Source organism: Coffea arabica, chromosome 3e (assembly GCF_036785885.1).
Source record: "Coffea arabica cultivar ET-39 chromosome 3e, Coffea Arabica ET-39 HiFi, whole genome shotgun sequence".
Lineage (NCBI taxonomy): Eukaryota > Viridiplantae > Streptophyta > Magnoliopsida > Gentianales > Rubiaceae > Coffea > Coffea arabica.
In genome coordinates, this window is record NC_092315.1 from 4,059,150 (window position 1) to 4,074,956 (window position 15,807).

The following is a 15,807-nucleotide window of genomic DNA, read 5'->3' on the forward strand; positions in this document are numbered from 1 at the left end:
AACGGGGAAACATCTTTTATTCCTTGCTTCCTAGTAAAAAGGCGATGCCATTGCAATCATTTAATTTGTGTGGTGATTTAATTATGCGGCGTGGCTAAGCCTTCCATCTAGTCAAGGGTCAACTCGACGGCGCAGTCCTGAAAATCTGTGAGATCTAATTAGTTTTCACGCGTTCCTCAATTTATTAATATTTGCACGTTACCTGCTTGAATTTTCATGAGATTATTTTATTATTTGAATGTCAAGGGCCCGATGTTCAATGAGATTTATTAATCTCGTGCCAAATTAGTCAATTAAATTCGTAATTGTTTGATTGATTAATATTAGTGGCAACTGGTGTGTTTACACATTAGGAGAACGTGCAATCTAATTTAAATAACCCTCGTAGCGTGTTATTGATTAGGGTTAGGTTTTTCTAGTGATTAATGCAATTGAAAAATTAATTCCTACAGTCGTACCTAGGAGTATTTTCTGGTTAGGAGTAATCAATGGTTGTACCTTGGTTATCAATAAATTAAGGAAAAATTGGTCGTTAGAATTCGTCGGCGACTATAACTAGTCTATTAATAAATTAAGTGAACCTCTCTTGCATCAATGATCGGGTAAACGGACTGTGTCTGGGTAGTTGTATCCTTGACTAGAATTTATTTATTCTTGATCTAATTCCTGCTATATTTGTGCTAGTTAATTATTTATTTTTAGTTGGATTGTTTAATTATTTTTAGTTGCATATCGGTGAAATCCCCCTCTTATCAATTGGACTTTAAAAGAGGCAAATATCTCCAATCCCTGAGGAGACGACCCTACTTGTCACTGTCTACTATTTGGTAAATTTTGTCAATTAATTAATTTTGGTATATCGGATTCAGCAAATTCTTCGGGAACAGGGTGAATCAAGTAACCCATTACACACCTAGAGTCCCTGCTCCAGTACCTAGGATTAAATCTTGACTGCTTTTAGTGGTATTTAGGTTTCTATTATTATTATTGCACGGGTTCGGCACCTGTCAGGTTTCATGTCATGGGAATACGCAGACTAATTTAAAATAACCTTGGTAGTACGTTATTTGATTAGAATAGGACTCCTCTGATACGTAAAATAATTGGAAAATTAAATTTTACGGGCGTACTTAGGATTATTTTCCAATTAGAGCGGTGATTAACGAGCGTACCTTAATCACCGATACAGTAAGGAGGGGTTGACTGTCATCGATTGTTTGACAGTTATAACCTATTTATTAGTAATTAATTAAAATTGCCTTTGAATCGATGATTAATTAGGTGAACCATTACTGAAGTTATTTCTTGGCTAGACCTTTAATTATTATTAATTTAATTTCAGTGAATTGTCATTTAATTTCTAGTTAGCTATTTATTTTTATTTGAATTCTTTTGATTGTCATCGTTTACACAAAAACACCCCTCGTAATACTTTGGATTTCGAAAGAGACAAATATCTTCAGTTCCTGAGGATACGACCCTAATTGTTCTGTTTACAAATTAATAATTATTTGTGAAAAATCATCCCATTCAGGTATATCAGATCAAGCAAACTCTTCGGGAATAGAGTGAATCAAATAACCCATTGCACATCTAGAGTCCCTGCTTCAACACTTGGAATCGAATTTTGGTTATTTTAGTTGACAAATAGGTTTATTTTTATTATTGCACAGATTTTTTGGCGCCATTTCTAGGGACTAGTGTCAGTTATTTGTTTCTTTTTAAATTCATTTTTTGTTCTAATTTTCTGGTGCTTTTCGAGTGTATGCCTCGTTCTTCTCGTACAGATGAATTAATTTTCAACCCCAAATTAGAGAAGACTGCGCGTAGAACAAGAAAAGAGACCAGACAGCTCAAAGAGAAGCAATCAAGTGCTGCATCTCATAGACCTGAGTCAGAAGTTGAACCAACAGATTCGTTTGGTGACACTTCGAGTGACTCGGATCAAGAAAAAGTCACTATAACTAATGCACGAATATTAAGTGAGTTGGCTGCTCCTGATTTAACTCAACAGCCTTTGTGCATTACTTTTCCAAATTTAAATGATAACACCCCATTTGAACTAAAATCTGGTCTAATTCATCTCTTGCCATCATTTTATGGTTTACCAGGTGAAGAGCCGTACAAGCACTTGCAGAAATTTGATGCAGTTTGCAACAGCATGAAACCCTCAGGCATTACAGAGGAGCAAATAAAAATGAGGGCATTTCCCTTCTCCTTGAAGGATTCTGTAAAAGATTGACTATACTACCTACCACCAGGTAGTATCACCACATGGGACTAGTTGAAGAAAAAATTCTTAGACAAGTATTTTCCTGCGCTTTGAATTGCAAGTCTAAGAAAGGAGATTTACGGTATCAAGCAGCATCCAGGGGAGTCCCTTTATGAGCACTGGGAAAGGTTCAAAAAGTTATGTATCAAATGCCTCAACATCAAATAAGTGAGCAACTGCTCATTCAATATTTCTATGATGGGTTACTCTTCAGGGACAGAAGCATAATTGATACTGCAAGTGGAGGGGCACTGGTGAACAAGACTCCTCGAGAAGCATAGGAGCTAATTGAAAGAATGGCTAAGAATTCGCAGCAGTTTGATACGAGGGAGAATGTCCCAACACGCAAGGTGAATGAGGTAGAGACATTTTCTATCAACAGCAGTTGACTGAGTTAACATCTTTTGTTAGGCAATTCGGTGTAGGAAATGCATCACAAGCCAAGGTGTGTGAGATTTGCACTGCAATGGGTCATTCTACAGAGATGTGCCCAATAATCCAATAAAAAAGTATGGAGCAAGTGAACATGACTGGTCACGCGCCTGTGCTAAGAAATCAATATGACCCATATTCGAACACCTACAATCCTGGTTGGAGGGACCATCCCAACTTCAGTTATGGAGCAAATAGGCAGTCCAATTTTATGCCAAGTAGACAACAAGAGTACCAGCAGCAGTATCAATTTCAACCACCACCACCTTCACCAAGCGCCAGTCCATCTTTGGAAGATATGATGAAACAATTGATGGCTAGTACTGCATAATATCAGCAAAAGACGGACTCCGAACTACGGAACATAAGAAGTCAGATGGGTCAGATACAAGCGATGCAGAGTTAGATAAGTCAGATGGCAATATCAATCACCGTCTGGAGTCTCAAGTAAACGGAAGATTGCCGTCCCAACCTGAACTGAACCTAAAGAACGTAAGTGCAATGACTTTAAGGAGCAGGAAGGAAATTCAGGGGCCCGAACTCGTGACTCCAAAGGATAAGGACGAAGAGAAGATTGAGAAACAACTTGAGGCAGAGAATACAAGCTCAAAAAATCCAATGGTACTCCTTGACCCGATCATAGACGTTAAAACTAATCCCCCTCTATTTCCTAGCAGGTTGGAGAAACTGAAGAAGTAGGACAAGGAAAAAGAGATCTTGGAGGTGCTTCGCAAGGTAGAGATCAATATCCCCCTGCTAGACACAATCAAACAAGTGCCAAAATATGCAAAATTTTTGAGAGATTTGTGAGTCAACCGAAGAAGGTTGAGGGGAGATGAAAGGGTCATCGTGGGGGAGAATGTGTCAGCGGTTCTACAAAGGAAACTCCCACCGAAGTGTGGGGATCCAGGTAGGTTTACTGTCCCATGTAGGATAGGTAATACTTTGATTAGGAATACCATGCTGGACTTAGGAGCATCAATCAACGTAATGCCTAAATCTATGTATGCTTCTCTGAACCTAGATCCATTAAAAGAAACTGAGATAATAATTCAATTAGCTGACCGAACAAATGCATACCCTGATGGGTTGGTCGAGGATGTGTTGGTTAAAGTTAATGAATTGATATTCCCAACTGACTTTTATATACTTGACATGGATGATGACCATTCTCCCAACCCCTCGTTTTTGCTATTAAGTAGACCCTTTTTTAGTACAGTTCAGACAAAAATTGATGTTCATAAGGGTACCTTGTCTATGAAATTTGATAGAGAAATAGTCCACTTTAATATTTTTGATACAATGGAACATCCTATTAACTCTCACTCCGTGTTTGCTATTAATGCTATTAATCCCTTTGTGTAAGAATTTTCTGAGTTTGTTTGTAGGGATAAATTCAAAGTTGCTGCGAACGAGTATCAGGGGATGAAAGTAATTTATAAGATGAAAATGAATAGAAAATTAAGGAAAAAGATTGCACTCAATGGCTATTTGGATCCCGAAGGAGGGCCACCGATTATAAGAAAAATTGAGTTACATCCAAATTGGAGGGTGGTGTTCAATGTCTAGCCAAAAACATTATAGGAAGACGCTTATTGGGAGGCAACCCAATTTCTTTTTAGTTGTTTGTTCAGTTTTGATTGGTAGTTTAAATATGTTTTCCTTATGCTTGATTGATTTCGGGATTCAATTTTCATTTTTGATGTTTCACAGGTATCTCTCTGACATGACGCGCCCGCGTCAAGTCATATGGAGAGCTCATGGTCAGAAGGGTTCTTGCCTTTTTGATGTGTCTGCGTCACGTTCGCGGGAAAGGTAAGTATTCAAAACTCGAGAACAGTTTTCGATTTTCCGTTCATCTCTAATTTTGAATTTCGAAAATGAGTTTTGTTAATAATAATATTTAAAAAAAATAAATAATTTAAAAAAAAATAATTTTTTTTTTAAAAAAATCTTTTTCCGTTTAGCTATAACCTTTGTTTCCAAAATTAAAATTTCAAAAAAAAATTATTTTTTTCTTTTTCTTTTTGTTTTCTTTCTTTCTTCCCTTTCTTTCTTCCTATTTTCCTTCTTTCTTCTCCCCTGTTTCTTCTTCTCTTTCGGCTGAGCACTTCTCACGCCCGCCCCCATCTCCTCCACCTCGCTTGCACGCCGCCGTCCTCCTCTGTCTCCTGCGAACCAGCCGCTGCAGTCCAGCTCGCCGCCCGCCCGTCTCCAGCTCGCCCTCTGTCTCTCTCTCCTCGATCCGGCCACCAGCTCCAATTTCTTTCACTCTCTCGCCGACACCACCCACAGCAGCTCGCGCGGCCACTTCGCGCGTCACCAAGCCTGCCGTCGCTGCTCGCTCACCATCCACGTCGCGTCGCCACCACTTCCAGCCGCTCCATCACCGTGCTTCGAAAACCCACTTGAATTTGATAGCCCTCATGCATCATGCGGATTTTACGCCTCACTTTGGTTATCACCCACCACTTTGACCCAATTTCATGGAAATTTTGTTGTCCTTTCTCCTACTTTTGATGTTTATTTGTTACATTGAGAGCAATGTATCGTTTAGGTGTGGGAGGGATCAGTTATGGTTCTAGTTTTTAGTAGTTTTTAGTTTTCAGCTATTTTTCCTTTATTTCTAGTATGTTATTTGTCTATCTTTCGTTTATTTCCTTTCTTTCTTTTTGGTGCTTAACTCTCATGTGAATACCAAGATTTGATGTTGGGTTATTGACTCTAATTCTACTATTATCAAGTTTTAATAATAAAAAGTGTATCGAGTTAATGTGGTTGAGTTCAGAACATCTCTTTGGTGAATATCAATGATTACTTGACTCTTTTGAGATCTTGGTTAACTTTTCTAGGCATAGGGAATGATTGTTGGTATTTTCATGTGAATTGGTCCAATATTAAGTTTAGTTCTCCATATTTGAAAAAAAATGAGGCTAGCTGCTGCTATTCTTCTTGTTTTTGCAATGTTATTTTGAGCTATTGTGTTATTTGGCTGTGAATAAGATTGACTGTACTCCGCTAATTGTTACTCCTGAGTAATCGGGGATCTTCACCAAAAGTGTCGATTCTCGCATCAAAAAGTAGTAATTTTTATGAGTACGTGGTCGTATAGCGATAGGAGCTGAGTAACCGGGTTCCTTCATCTGAAAAATGTTGGAGTTCGCGTCAAAAGGCTCCAATGGTTAGAGACTAAATCTTTTGTGCTATTTCAAAAAAAATAAATAAAAAAATTAAATACATAATAGAAAACATGAAAAAAAGTGTAGGTTATGTGTGATAGAAGTCAGCTTGCCGATTTGTAGATTTAATGTTGAGATTTTGGTTAATATTTGGACCATTTGCTGATAAATGTTGTGCACCATTCCTTTATCTTAGATTAATTAACCTGGAATTGAAAGAGTTTGTGATTTAGAAGCTAACCGAGGTGATGTTTCTCGGATTTTGATCACTGATGCTTGATATATGATTTTCTCTTGGTATCTTGACAATATGGTAGATAGAGCAATAGCCATTGTCAAATATTGGTGTTTGTTTACCGTTCTTGTACTTGAGAACAAGCATGGTTTAGGTGTGGGGGGAATTGATAGGGTGTAATTTTGTTATTTATTTTATTATTAATTTTCTCTATTACCTGATCCGATATGGATAAATTGCTGAATTCTACTCACTTTTAGTATTTGACATATATTTTAGGGAGTAGAACGAAAATATGATAACAAGTGCCAATTTGACAGAAAAGAAATCCAAGACATAGAACTTATCCCAGGGACATTGTTGGCAAAAGAAAAATTTTTGCCCACTTTGATAATTGCAGCAAAAACAGCGGACGGAGAGTCTTCATTATTCCCTCGAGGAGCCGCCGCAAAGGGGAGTAGACTATTAGATAGAAAATTAGAATTAGGAACAGGGGATGAACACGACCTTTTAGTTGCTTTTATTGACTTTTCTTTTATTTAGCTTTTGAGTAGCTTACCTCTTGTACGTCATTGGCAATTGGGATGAATTGAATCATTCCCTGGTGTCTAGCTTTTGACTCTTCTTCTTCGTCTTCAGTGGAGACTCTTAGTAGTTGTTTTCCTCCCTCGTGAGTGTTAGGAGCAAAAGAAAAGTATTGGACAATTCCTTTTTCTCTTGTTTTTTGCTCTTGTGACTTCTGCTTTTCACCCTTAGTAGTTTTCTTCTTGTATGTCTGGACAATTAGAAAGAATTGGATCAATTGTTGTAGCTTGCTTTTCTCATTGATTGAAGCGAATTAAATTCTCCCAATTTCCAAGAAAATGGCCGCTAATCTCTCTACAATTTTGCGCGGGTCTCTCGCATGAGAATGAACTAAATCCCTTTTTTTAGTCAAGAAATAACGGATGCTTTGTGTTGCCTAAAATTATGAAATCGACTTAATTTTAATTTTTTCGCTTATTTATTGGTATTTGCATATTCTCTGATTGCAGTGCGTATGGTTATTTAATTAATTGATTGTCTTGGATCCGGATAATTAGTTAATTTAGTAATCCATTGTCAATTAGGGCATTTAGGGCATTAAATCCGTAATTGTTTAATTACCTTGAAATAGTGACAACTGGCATGATTGAGTTCGTGTCAGGGGAATATGCAGGCTAATCTAAAATAATCTTGGTAGTGCGTTATTTGATTAGAATAGGACTCCTCTAATACGTAAAACAATTGGGAAATTAAATCTTACGGGCGTACCTAGGATTATTTCCCAATTAGAGTAGTGATTAACGGGCGTACCTTTATCACCGGCACAGTAAGGAGGGGTTGACTGTCATCGATTGTTTGGCAGTTATAACCTATTTATTAGTAATTAATTGGAATTGCCTTTGCATCGATGATCAATTAGGTGAACTATTGCTGAAGTTATTTCTTGACTAGACTTTTAATTATTATTAATCTAATTTCAGTGAATTGTCATTTAATTTCTAGTTAGCTATTTATTTTTATTTGAATTCCTTTGATTGTCATCGTTTACACAAAAACACCCCCCCGTATTACTTTGGATTTCGAAAGAGACAAATATCTCCAGTCCCTGAGAATACGACCCTACTTACTTTGTTTACAAATTAATAATTATTTGTGAAAAGCCATCCCATTCAGGTATATCGGATCAAGCAAACTCTTCGGAAACAGGGTGAATCAAGTAACCCATTGCACACCTAGAGTCCCTGTTCCAGTACTTGGAATCGGATTTTGGTTATTTTAATTGGCAAATAGGTTTATTTTTATTATTGCACAGGTTTTGACAACCTGTCACTCAGTCGAGAAAGAGCCATAATTCTCAATTTGGAGGTACAGTGTTGCTTTATCCATCTGGGATTCTGTAATTTGCATTGACTGGCCGTGTTAATTTCAACCTGAATCGATGAAAAGGACAACTTTGTTTCACTTACTAGCTGTTTTTCAGAACTATGCTCATGTTTCAGTTTAATTTATGAGTTGCTAGTGCTTTGTGTTTGCCTTTCATTTTGTAAATGATCGTGCATTTTATGTCATAACCGTTTAAAAATGAAAAAGTTTCTCTTTTGTGCTTTGCTCTTCCTTCTACCTTTGTGCTAATTCTGATGTTTATGGTGTTTCTTGTGGGAAATGACAGCATATCAAGGCTATTATTACAGCAGAGGAGGTGAGCTTAAGAACTTCTGTGTTTTTATATGAGCTTTTTTGCGTAGGTTTTCATTCCGACCCAATTTATATAGCATGGCTGACCTCCTCCTCTTTGATTCACCAGTTTTGCAATTTAGAGTGTTGAATATAGACAGTATGGACTGAAATGGATGTAAATGAAAAACTGAAGTCGTAGGGTATTTGGGACATTAGGTTGTATCTACTCACTATTCACTATTTGCTCAATTGACATCTACAACTGTATCTATTGACTAATTGCTTCTATATGTTTGTTTTAGAAGCACTCATTGGATCGGTTTGAAGTCAATTTACTCGGCCACTGATAATTAGTTTATACAATCTAGACACCTTTTGACCAATCAACCTTATCCTGAATTCTCTAATTGGTACTTAATATAGACAGAATTTCTACAAACTTCATAATAGCTTTAGATAAGTCTTGCGTTTATCGCTCAAATGTTATGTTAGTGATATTGACAAAATGTTGGAACATTTTTAATTTAAAGGAGTAACAAACACGTGCAGGTTTTGATTCAAGATCCACTGGATGACAATGTTCTTCCTGTGGTTGAGAAACTTCGAAGGAGATTGAATCCAGTGGATGCCAATCACAGACATCAAGGGGATGACCAGTGTTCAGCTGCACAACATGATGTTGAAGTTGATGGGGAAGACAGTAGTGAGACTTAGAATTCGGAGTAGATTTCCAAGTATGTGAGGCACTGTATGTCCCTGCTTTATCAGCCGAGGCACAATTTTTGCTGTTGCATTTCTTAAGCAAACGCTTGAAAGAGGGTATCACTATTTTTGCTGTGAATGAGACAACGTACGTAACAGATCCGATGTATCTTAAGCAATATATTCGCATTTGGCAGCTTGGTTTTATGTCATTTCAACCATCACTGGATCTGTTGAAGATTCCCTGCACCATAACAATGGATTAAGACGTGCACCAAAACCTTCTATCATTCTTGTTAGTTACAAGTTTGATAGAGCAAGCATTAACTCTGGTAATTCTAATCTGCGGAGTCAGGTGGCCAGCGTCCCTGGAATTTTCAGCGCCATCCATTTTGTTATTATCATTTGCTATGCTCGCAAAAAAGGCCTTCTTGGATCCTGAAATTCAGAATTCATCCAGTAATGCCTTGTTGAAGAGGATGCGATGCGTTCTACCAGTTGCGAAACAGAATTATTGCCTCTTTTTTCCACAAGAGTAATACAAATTTTTACCACTATATATGTGTATGAACTTACGAATTCTGACACATTAGCTCTGTGGAGCACCCAACAGCATGTCGAAGTATTCAGTTATGTATTATATCATCTCTGAGTAACCAGAAGGATCATTTGAGACTCTTTCAAAGCTATAGCTCCTGCCATCTTCCTGTACATTCAATAACCACTTTCTCTCCCAATCTCTCGATTTTTTTTTTTTTTTTTTTTGGGTTTCTTGGACTCGTGCCATACTTGCTAGTTAGTCCTTTTTGTAAGATTTCAGATGCTAAATATTGGACAAGTAATTAGAATCTGGATAATATTTGGAGTAATCGAGTGATTGTTAAATGGAACCGGACCTCCTTTCAATGAAAAAACAGAGAGAAATTTTTTTTTTTTTTTTTTTAAAAAAAAGGAAATCCTCATTCGCTCTCATTTCTTAGCGGTTTACAACCTCTTTATTCATCTCGTTGTAGTTATCCAATTTATTATGGCAGGACAAACACACAAGAAAAGAGAAATTTTCTGTATAGATGCCCCCTTGAGGAATTATAACACAAATTAGTTGAGAAGAAAAAGGGGCAATTGTAAATTTTAGAAGAGTGTTGTAATGTTTTCTCACGACACCACAAGTGAATGATAACTTTTTCAAGTAATAAGTCGTAAGTTTAGTTTATACAAGTAGTGAGTTTTGGTATCATATCATGTAAAAAAAATGTTTTATTATCATAAAATATGCTTACTTATTACCAAAAACCCAATCTTACAACTTCTAAAATATGCGATTGGTGATAATTCTAATACTTTTATAATGGGCTCTTTTTTCTATTATATTCTATGATCGGCTGGTTCAAAACATGAAAACATTTTAAATAAAATTAGTTAAAATAGTAATATTAACCCTTTTTTTTTATGATAGGAAAAAATTTAGATGTGTTCAACTCCGATATTACAAGCTAGAGACTATAAGTTGCTCGTAAATTGCCCACCAAAACCGTTCTGGCAGTAGATTCCATGCGCACGACCTTTTGTGCAAATGTAACACTGAATCCTTGACTTTTTTTTTTTTTTTTTAATATTAAAATGCATACAGGAGAATTCGACAGAACTCTTTCAACCGTTTCGTTTTTGCTAACAAAAAATTGCTGAAGTCACTCCTCACGTTCTATTATATATCATCAAATATTCAAATGTCGCACTGACTTCACGTGCTGAAGGTTGATGCTAGCGATGGTATTGCAGGCCTACTTAAGTCTGGTAACTGCCTTCCCTAGTACTATTATTTAAAGCCAACTTAAGTATGGACTGCAGAAAATCTTTCGTCCAGAGTAGCTCACTTGCTTATGTCATGAAAAAGGGAAAAAAAAAAAAGAAAAAGAAAAGAATCAGAAGAATAGCTCAATTGTGTACCAATTAGTGTGTTTGGATTGTAAGTTATTTGAGATATTTTTACTGTAGCACTTTTTGTGATGTGATGTATGTGAGATAAAAAGGTAATTAGGAAGATAAAAAGGTGTATTGGAAATTGTGATGGTGATGTCAGCAAATAAATTTGGCCAAATAATTGGCTGTCCAAATTATTAATGAACTTTACAAGACTTCACAAATTTATATTTTTCTCCAACTTATTCTTCTGATAGAAATGCCCCTAGAGGAGGAGTAAGTCCTACATAATAATAATAATAATAGGTTTTAACTTTTATAAAAGATTCTTCAGTGAAGCAGCGGCTTCAGTGATGGCTAGACTTGCAATCCACAGAACTGGCAGATTCTTCGCTCGAGATGCCATCAGTTGGCTGGATAAGAAGCTTGCTTCTATAACATGCTTCCATAAGATTCAATGTTAATGACGGGGACGCGACTGATTTTGTCACGATCCGGTCCTCCACGCCCATCGATCCCATAAATTCTTTGGACGATGAATTCTTCAGGCATTTTAATTTCCAACTTTCTGAGTGTTGTAATAAACCTCAGCCCATCAGGAATCATCTCCAGTGCTTCACATCTGTCGATTCTAAGACGAGATAGGTTAGGCATGGATCCTTCAGCCACCACCCACTTTTCTAAGTTTCCTACACGAATGATCGCCAGAGATACGAGTTTTGGAAAAGCATTTTCATCAATAATCATCACATTTCTCTCCCCCAAGTCCACATACGCCAAAGTCAGGCTCCTCAAGTTGGAAAGATATCCCAAGAAATTCATTGGATCTCCTTCAATTGAACACTGCCACAAAAGTAACTTACTGAGGTTCGAGGGGGAAAGGGGTGGTTTAACTTTTTGAAACTCATACCTTCCCCCGATTATGGTCAATTGGTGGAGACAGTGGCAGGACAAAAGATCTAGAAAAGGAAGCACTACTTCTTCACCAGATACAAAAATCGCCAATTGAGCCTTCCGTAGCTTGTGTCGGTTGGAATTCAAGTAATTGAGCATCTGAGGGAGATCGTTCTTCTCTTTACCGATATGCACAGTTGCATGGAGCAACCTTAGATTATTCAACCCTGACAAATGTTTCAAGTCTCCGACATCATCGTTAAAGCCAATTAAAGTCTCCAGCTTACTTAAGCCAAGAAAACTTAGTTGTCCATCTCCGACTTTTTTAAGCCCAAAAAAATACAGATGCTTCAATCCTTTCAATTTGCACAAGACATCAGGCACCCAAATCTGATTACCGACTCGCATATCAAGTGTCTCCAGGTACTGTAATTGACCTATGGATGATGGAAGATCATCCAACATACTGTCCTTTACACTGAGGAACCTCAAATTGACCAGCTTCTTTATTCCTTTAGGCAAACCTTTGCCCGTGAAATCATAACCCTCGAATTTGAGAACCTTTAGATATTTGCACTTGTTTGAATCAAATATTACTCGAGGAAATCCACAGCCACCACTTAATGTTAAAGAACGCAGCTGTCCACTGGCTTCCAGTGCCCTACTTATCATAGAGTCAACATCACCCGGACCATGCTTTTTACCACCTTCCACGTGAATGGAGCATCTAGGAGTACTGTTGTCGTGCTCAGTAGAACAATCCGATAAGGGATCATTTCCTCCTCGAAAATCAAGCAACTTGAGAAATTCAACTTCTTTTCCACGGGCCAGGCAGAATTCCCTCATCAGATCATGAAGGTAGCATGACTTAACCTTTCTGGATGTCGAGAACTCATCGAACTTCACCTGAAGCATTGACCTACTCGCCATCTCATACAAGTACCTTTCAGCTACATCTGTCAGAGTTTCTCCTTTTCCGCGATGATCTGCTGAGACCATCCCTTCTGCTGTCCACATTCGATGCAACATCTCTGCTTCTATGTCCTCATCCTCACGAAATTGCCCCAGGTAAAGAAAACATGGCTTCAAGTGGTAGGGTAGCTCGTCATAACTCAGAGCCAACACCTGCAACACGGGTTCATACCCTTCTTTGCCACCTCCACTCATCCTTATATACGAATCCACATCATTCTTCACTGTCTTCCACTCCTCGAGTGAAGTCTTTTGACTCAGAACTCCTCCAATTGCAGAGATTGCTAAGGGTAGGTTTCCACACTTGCCAACAATTGCCCTCCCTTCTGCTTCCAACTGTGGATCACTTTCAGAATCTACAAGAGAGAAAAATGTAAATTACGTGTCTCTATAATTTGTCAAAAAGATGTACCTTTGTTTTTTTGGGTGTGAAAATGTAACTATTCTCCCAACATTTCCACTTGGTTTGGAGACTAATGCTTCTAAATTTGCCAAGTAAAAAAGGCTAACAGAAACTAATGCATACAGGTATGAACGGCATAGAATCTATAGGAATAAGCATCAAACTTTATATTCTGTTTTAACTAATGCAAGTCAGATATATGTACTTCACTAGAGAAAAGCTAACCTGCGCCATTTCTTTTGGCAAAAGCTCTCTTTTGAAGCAACTCCCAGCCTTCATCCTCGTTCAAAAGGTTGAGTGGATAGGGGAATTCAACTTCTGCGAGTTTCTGGTTCCGAGTTGTAATCAAAATTTTGCTATCCGCCTCTGCAAATGGAAATGCTACACTGAGACGCTTCCAGTCCTCAATTTCCCACAGGTCATCAAGAACAACTAAGCTTTTTGTCTCTTTCTGCACTTTATAAAGCTCTCCTACCAATTCCCTCTCATCCATCTTCTCAACACTTTCCTTCCTCTCGTCCGGGACAAGCTGCTTCAGAAGGTCTCGAAAGACAGTCATCGTATTGCACTGTTGGGTAACCGAAACCCAAGCAAACTGTTTGAAAGCACGTTCTACTTCAATGTGCTTGTAGATCTTCCTGGCAAGAGTGGTCTTACCGAGACCGCCCATCCCATATACTGAAATAACTCGATGTGATCTAATTCGCTCATCAGTGATGAGGGACACAAGCTGTCTTATATCATCTTCCATCCCAACAAAATATTCCTCAACTTGATGGGGATAGGTTTGTCTCAGCCGCTGTTGATTCTGATCCAATCTCGCATTGGAACTTTGACCGTCCTCAGTACTGCTCAATGCAATGACACCATAAGTTTGCAGATTTTTGGTGAGGCTGTTGATTCCTGCTTTGATGCTAGCTATCTCTGAACCAACTCTGTGAAGAGCCGTTCCTTCAGAAACTAGGCCCGCAAATCTTCTGAAAGCCTTGCGGAAGCCGTGGCCCCTTCTCCTGGATTCGATTTCAACGGCGTACTTCTCCAAGACATCTTCAGTTCTGTAAGCAAGACGCCTGATCTTCCTGACATAATCACGGACAGTCGAATCATTCAGTTGCTTTTTGTCGGCGTCTTTCAACAATCGTCGCATCCCTATCAATTCTACTTCAACTTCCTTGACTTGATCCGCCACTCCGCTCAAGAATCTGGCTTCTTCAGCTAACAAATCCTTCACCGTTCCCAAAGCAAGGGAGACAGCTTCGCTAGCCATTTTGGTGCAACAAACAATAACCCACTTTTTTTCTAATTCCAATTTGCTCTCCTACAAGCTGTATCTTGGACGATGGATACCCAAAGCCAAAACAATACAAGTATGAGATTGGTTTGTGCGGGCTCTAAAAATAGTTAGTTGAGATGAAATAATTGAGCAAGGCAATTATTTTCCCGTGTACAGCACGAAGAGTGCCTAAACCACATGTTCAGAATATTGAACTTCTATCTTCAAGGGGGGATATGCCCGTGGAAGAAAACGACGGCTGTGGTCGTGGTGGATATGGTTTCTAAAAGATAAGTCCGTACGATCTATAGATAATTTTTGGAGCTACATCAATGATTTTTTTTTTTTTTGTCAAAAAAAAAAGGGCTTGAACCCACTTCAGGCCTGACCCTTATTTGGGTTGTTGGTTTATTCCCCATTTTTGTTACAGGGTTCGAACTCTGGTAGATGTTCTAACTAGAGACTACACCACCAGATTGACTATCCTGGAGGGTCCGGAGCTACATCAATGATGATATATGCAATTTCCTAACCACAACATCTGGACTTTAATTGCAGTCGAGATTTTTGTATATTTCATCCTTTTTTTTATTTTTTTTAATATAAGTAGGAGATTTTGAACCCAAAATTTTTTACTTACACTTTCTTCTCCATGTCGCCTAACTCATCCCTTCTCTTATATTTCATCATATTTCTTATCAAGGCTGAAATGTTGTTGAAGCTGAATTATTTTTTGTTGGGTGGACATAGGGAATTAATTATTGACAGAATTTCTTAAAACTTCAGCATAGCTTTAGCTTTAGATAGTTCTTAAGTTAATCTTCTATCCACAGCCAATGAATACTAAATTAAGGCATACGGCCGGTATATAAATAACAGAGGACAAAGCAGAAATTTTGCATTTACCCAATACATAATAAAAAGTTTAGAGTTGAGAGGAGAAATTTAGGATCCTGATTATCCGCAAGTGAAAAAAAAAAATTTTGTGGGGAAAAAAATAAAGATGAGAAGAGGACTCCCCCAATTTGGAGAAGAAAAGATTGGTGGTTGGGGACAGGAAACGAGTCTCTCCAATTGAGTTCTGTCTAGTTCAATTCAATTTGTATGAACTGACAAATTTTACGATTGCACCAAAATTGTGCAAACTTATACCAAATTTATATTGGTTTAAATCAGCCGGACAGAAATAAACAAAAACAAAGTGAAGCGGCCCTGGATCCCTGGGGACGACGGTGTAGAGGGTTGCATTAATTGTAGTATTGTGAACTCTTATGCTCATTTAGATTAATCACTTGCATAGTATTTTTTTGTTGTAGGTACTTG

The 15,807-nt window shown here is 37.9% G+C and overlaps 1 protein-coding gene and 1 long non-coding RNA gene across 2 annotated transcripts; one reads left to right on the forward strand and one right to left on the reverse strand.

Annotated features, from left to right (window-relative positions):
* Positions 1-7,972: 7,972 nt before the first annotated feature.
* LOC140038603 (uncharacterized) lies at positions 7,973-9,049 on the forward strand. Its single transcript, XR_011842181.1, has 3 exons — positions 7,973-8,008; positions 8,313-8,342; positions 8,870-9,049. It is a non-coding gene; the product is annotated as an uncharacterized lncRNA (long non-coding RNA).
* A 2,049-nt stretch (positions 9,050-11,098) lies between these two features.
* On the reverse strand, positions 11,099-14,682 carry LOC140038877 (putative disease resistance protein At1g50180). Its single transcript, XM_072084431.1, has 2 exons — positions 13,437-14,682; positions 11,099-13,164 (listed from the first exon to the last, which is right to left on the reverse strand). Exons 1-2 carry the CDS (start codon positions 14,476-14,478, stop codon positions 11,375-11,377), a joined length of 2,832 nt encoding a protein of 943 aa, XP_071940532.1. The 5' UTR covers positions 14,479-14,682; the 3' UTR covers positions 11,099-11,374.
* Between the last annotated feature and the right edge of the window lie 1,125 nt (positions 14,683-15,807).

Bases quoted from the DNA above. Each gene is read 5' to 3' on its own strand.
- LOC140038877 (XM_072084431.1), bottom strand. From the start codon at position 14,478: ATGGCTAGCGAAGCTGTCTCCCTTGCTTTGGGAACGGTGAAGGATTTG. The intron at 13,165-13,436 runs GTTAGCTTTTCT...TCTCTCTTGTAG, and splicing joins TGCCAAAAGAAATGGCGCAG to ATTCTGAAAGTGATCCACAG.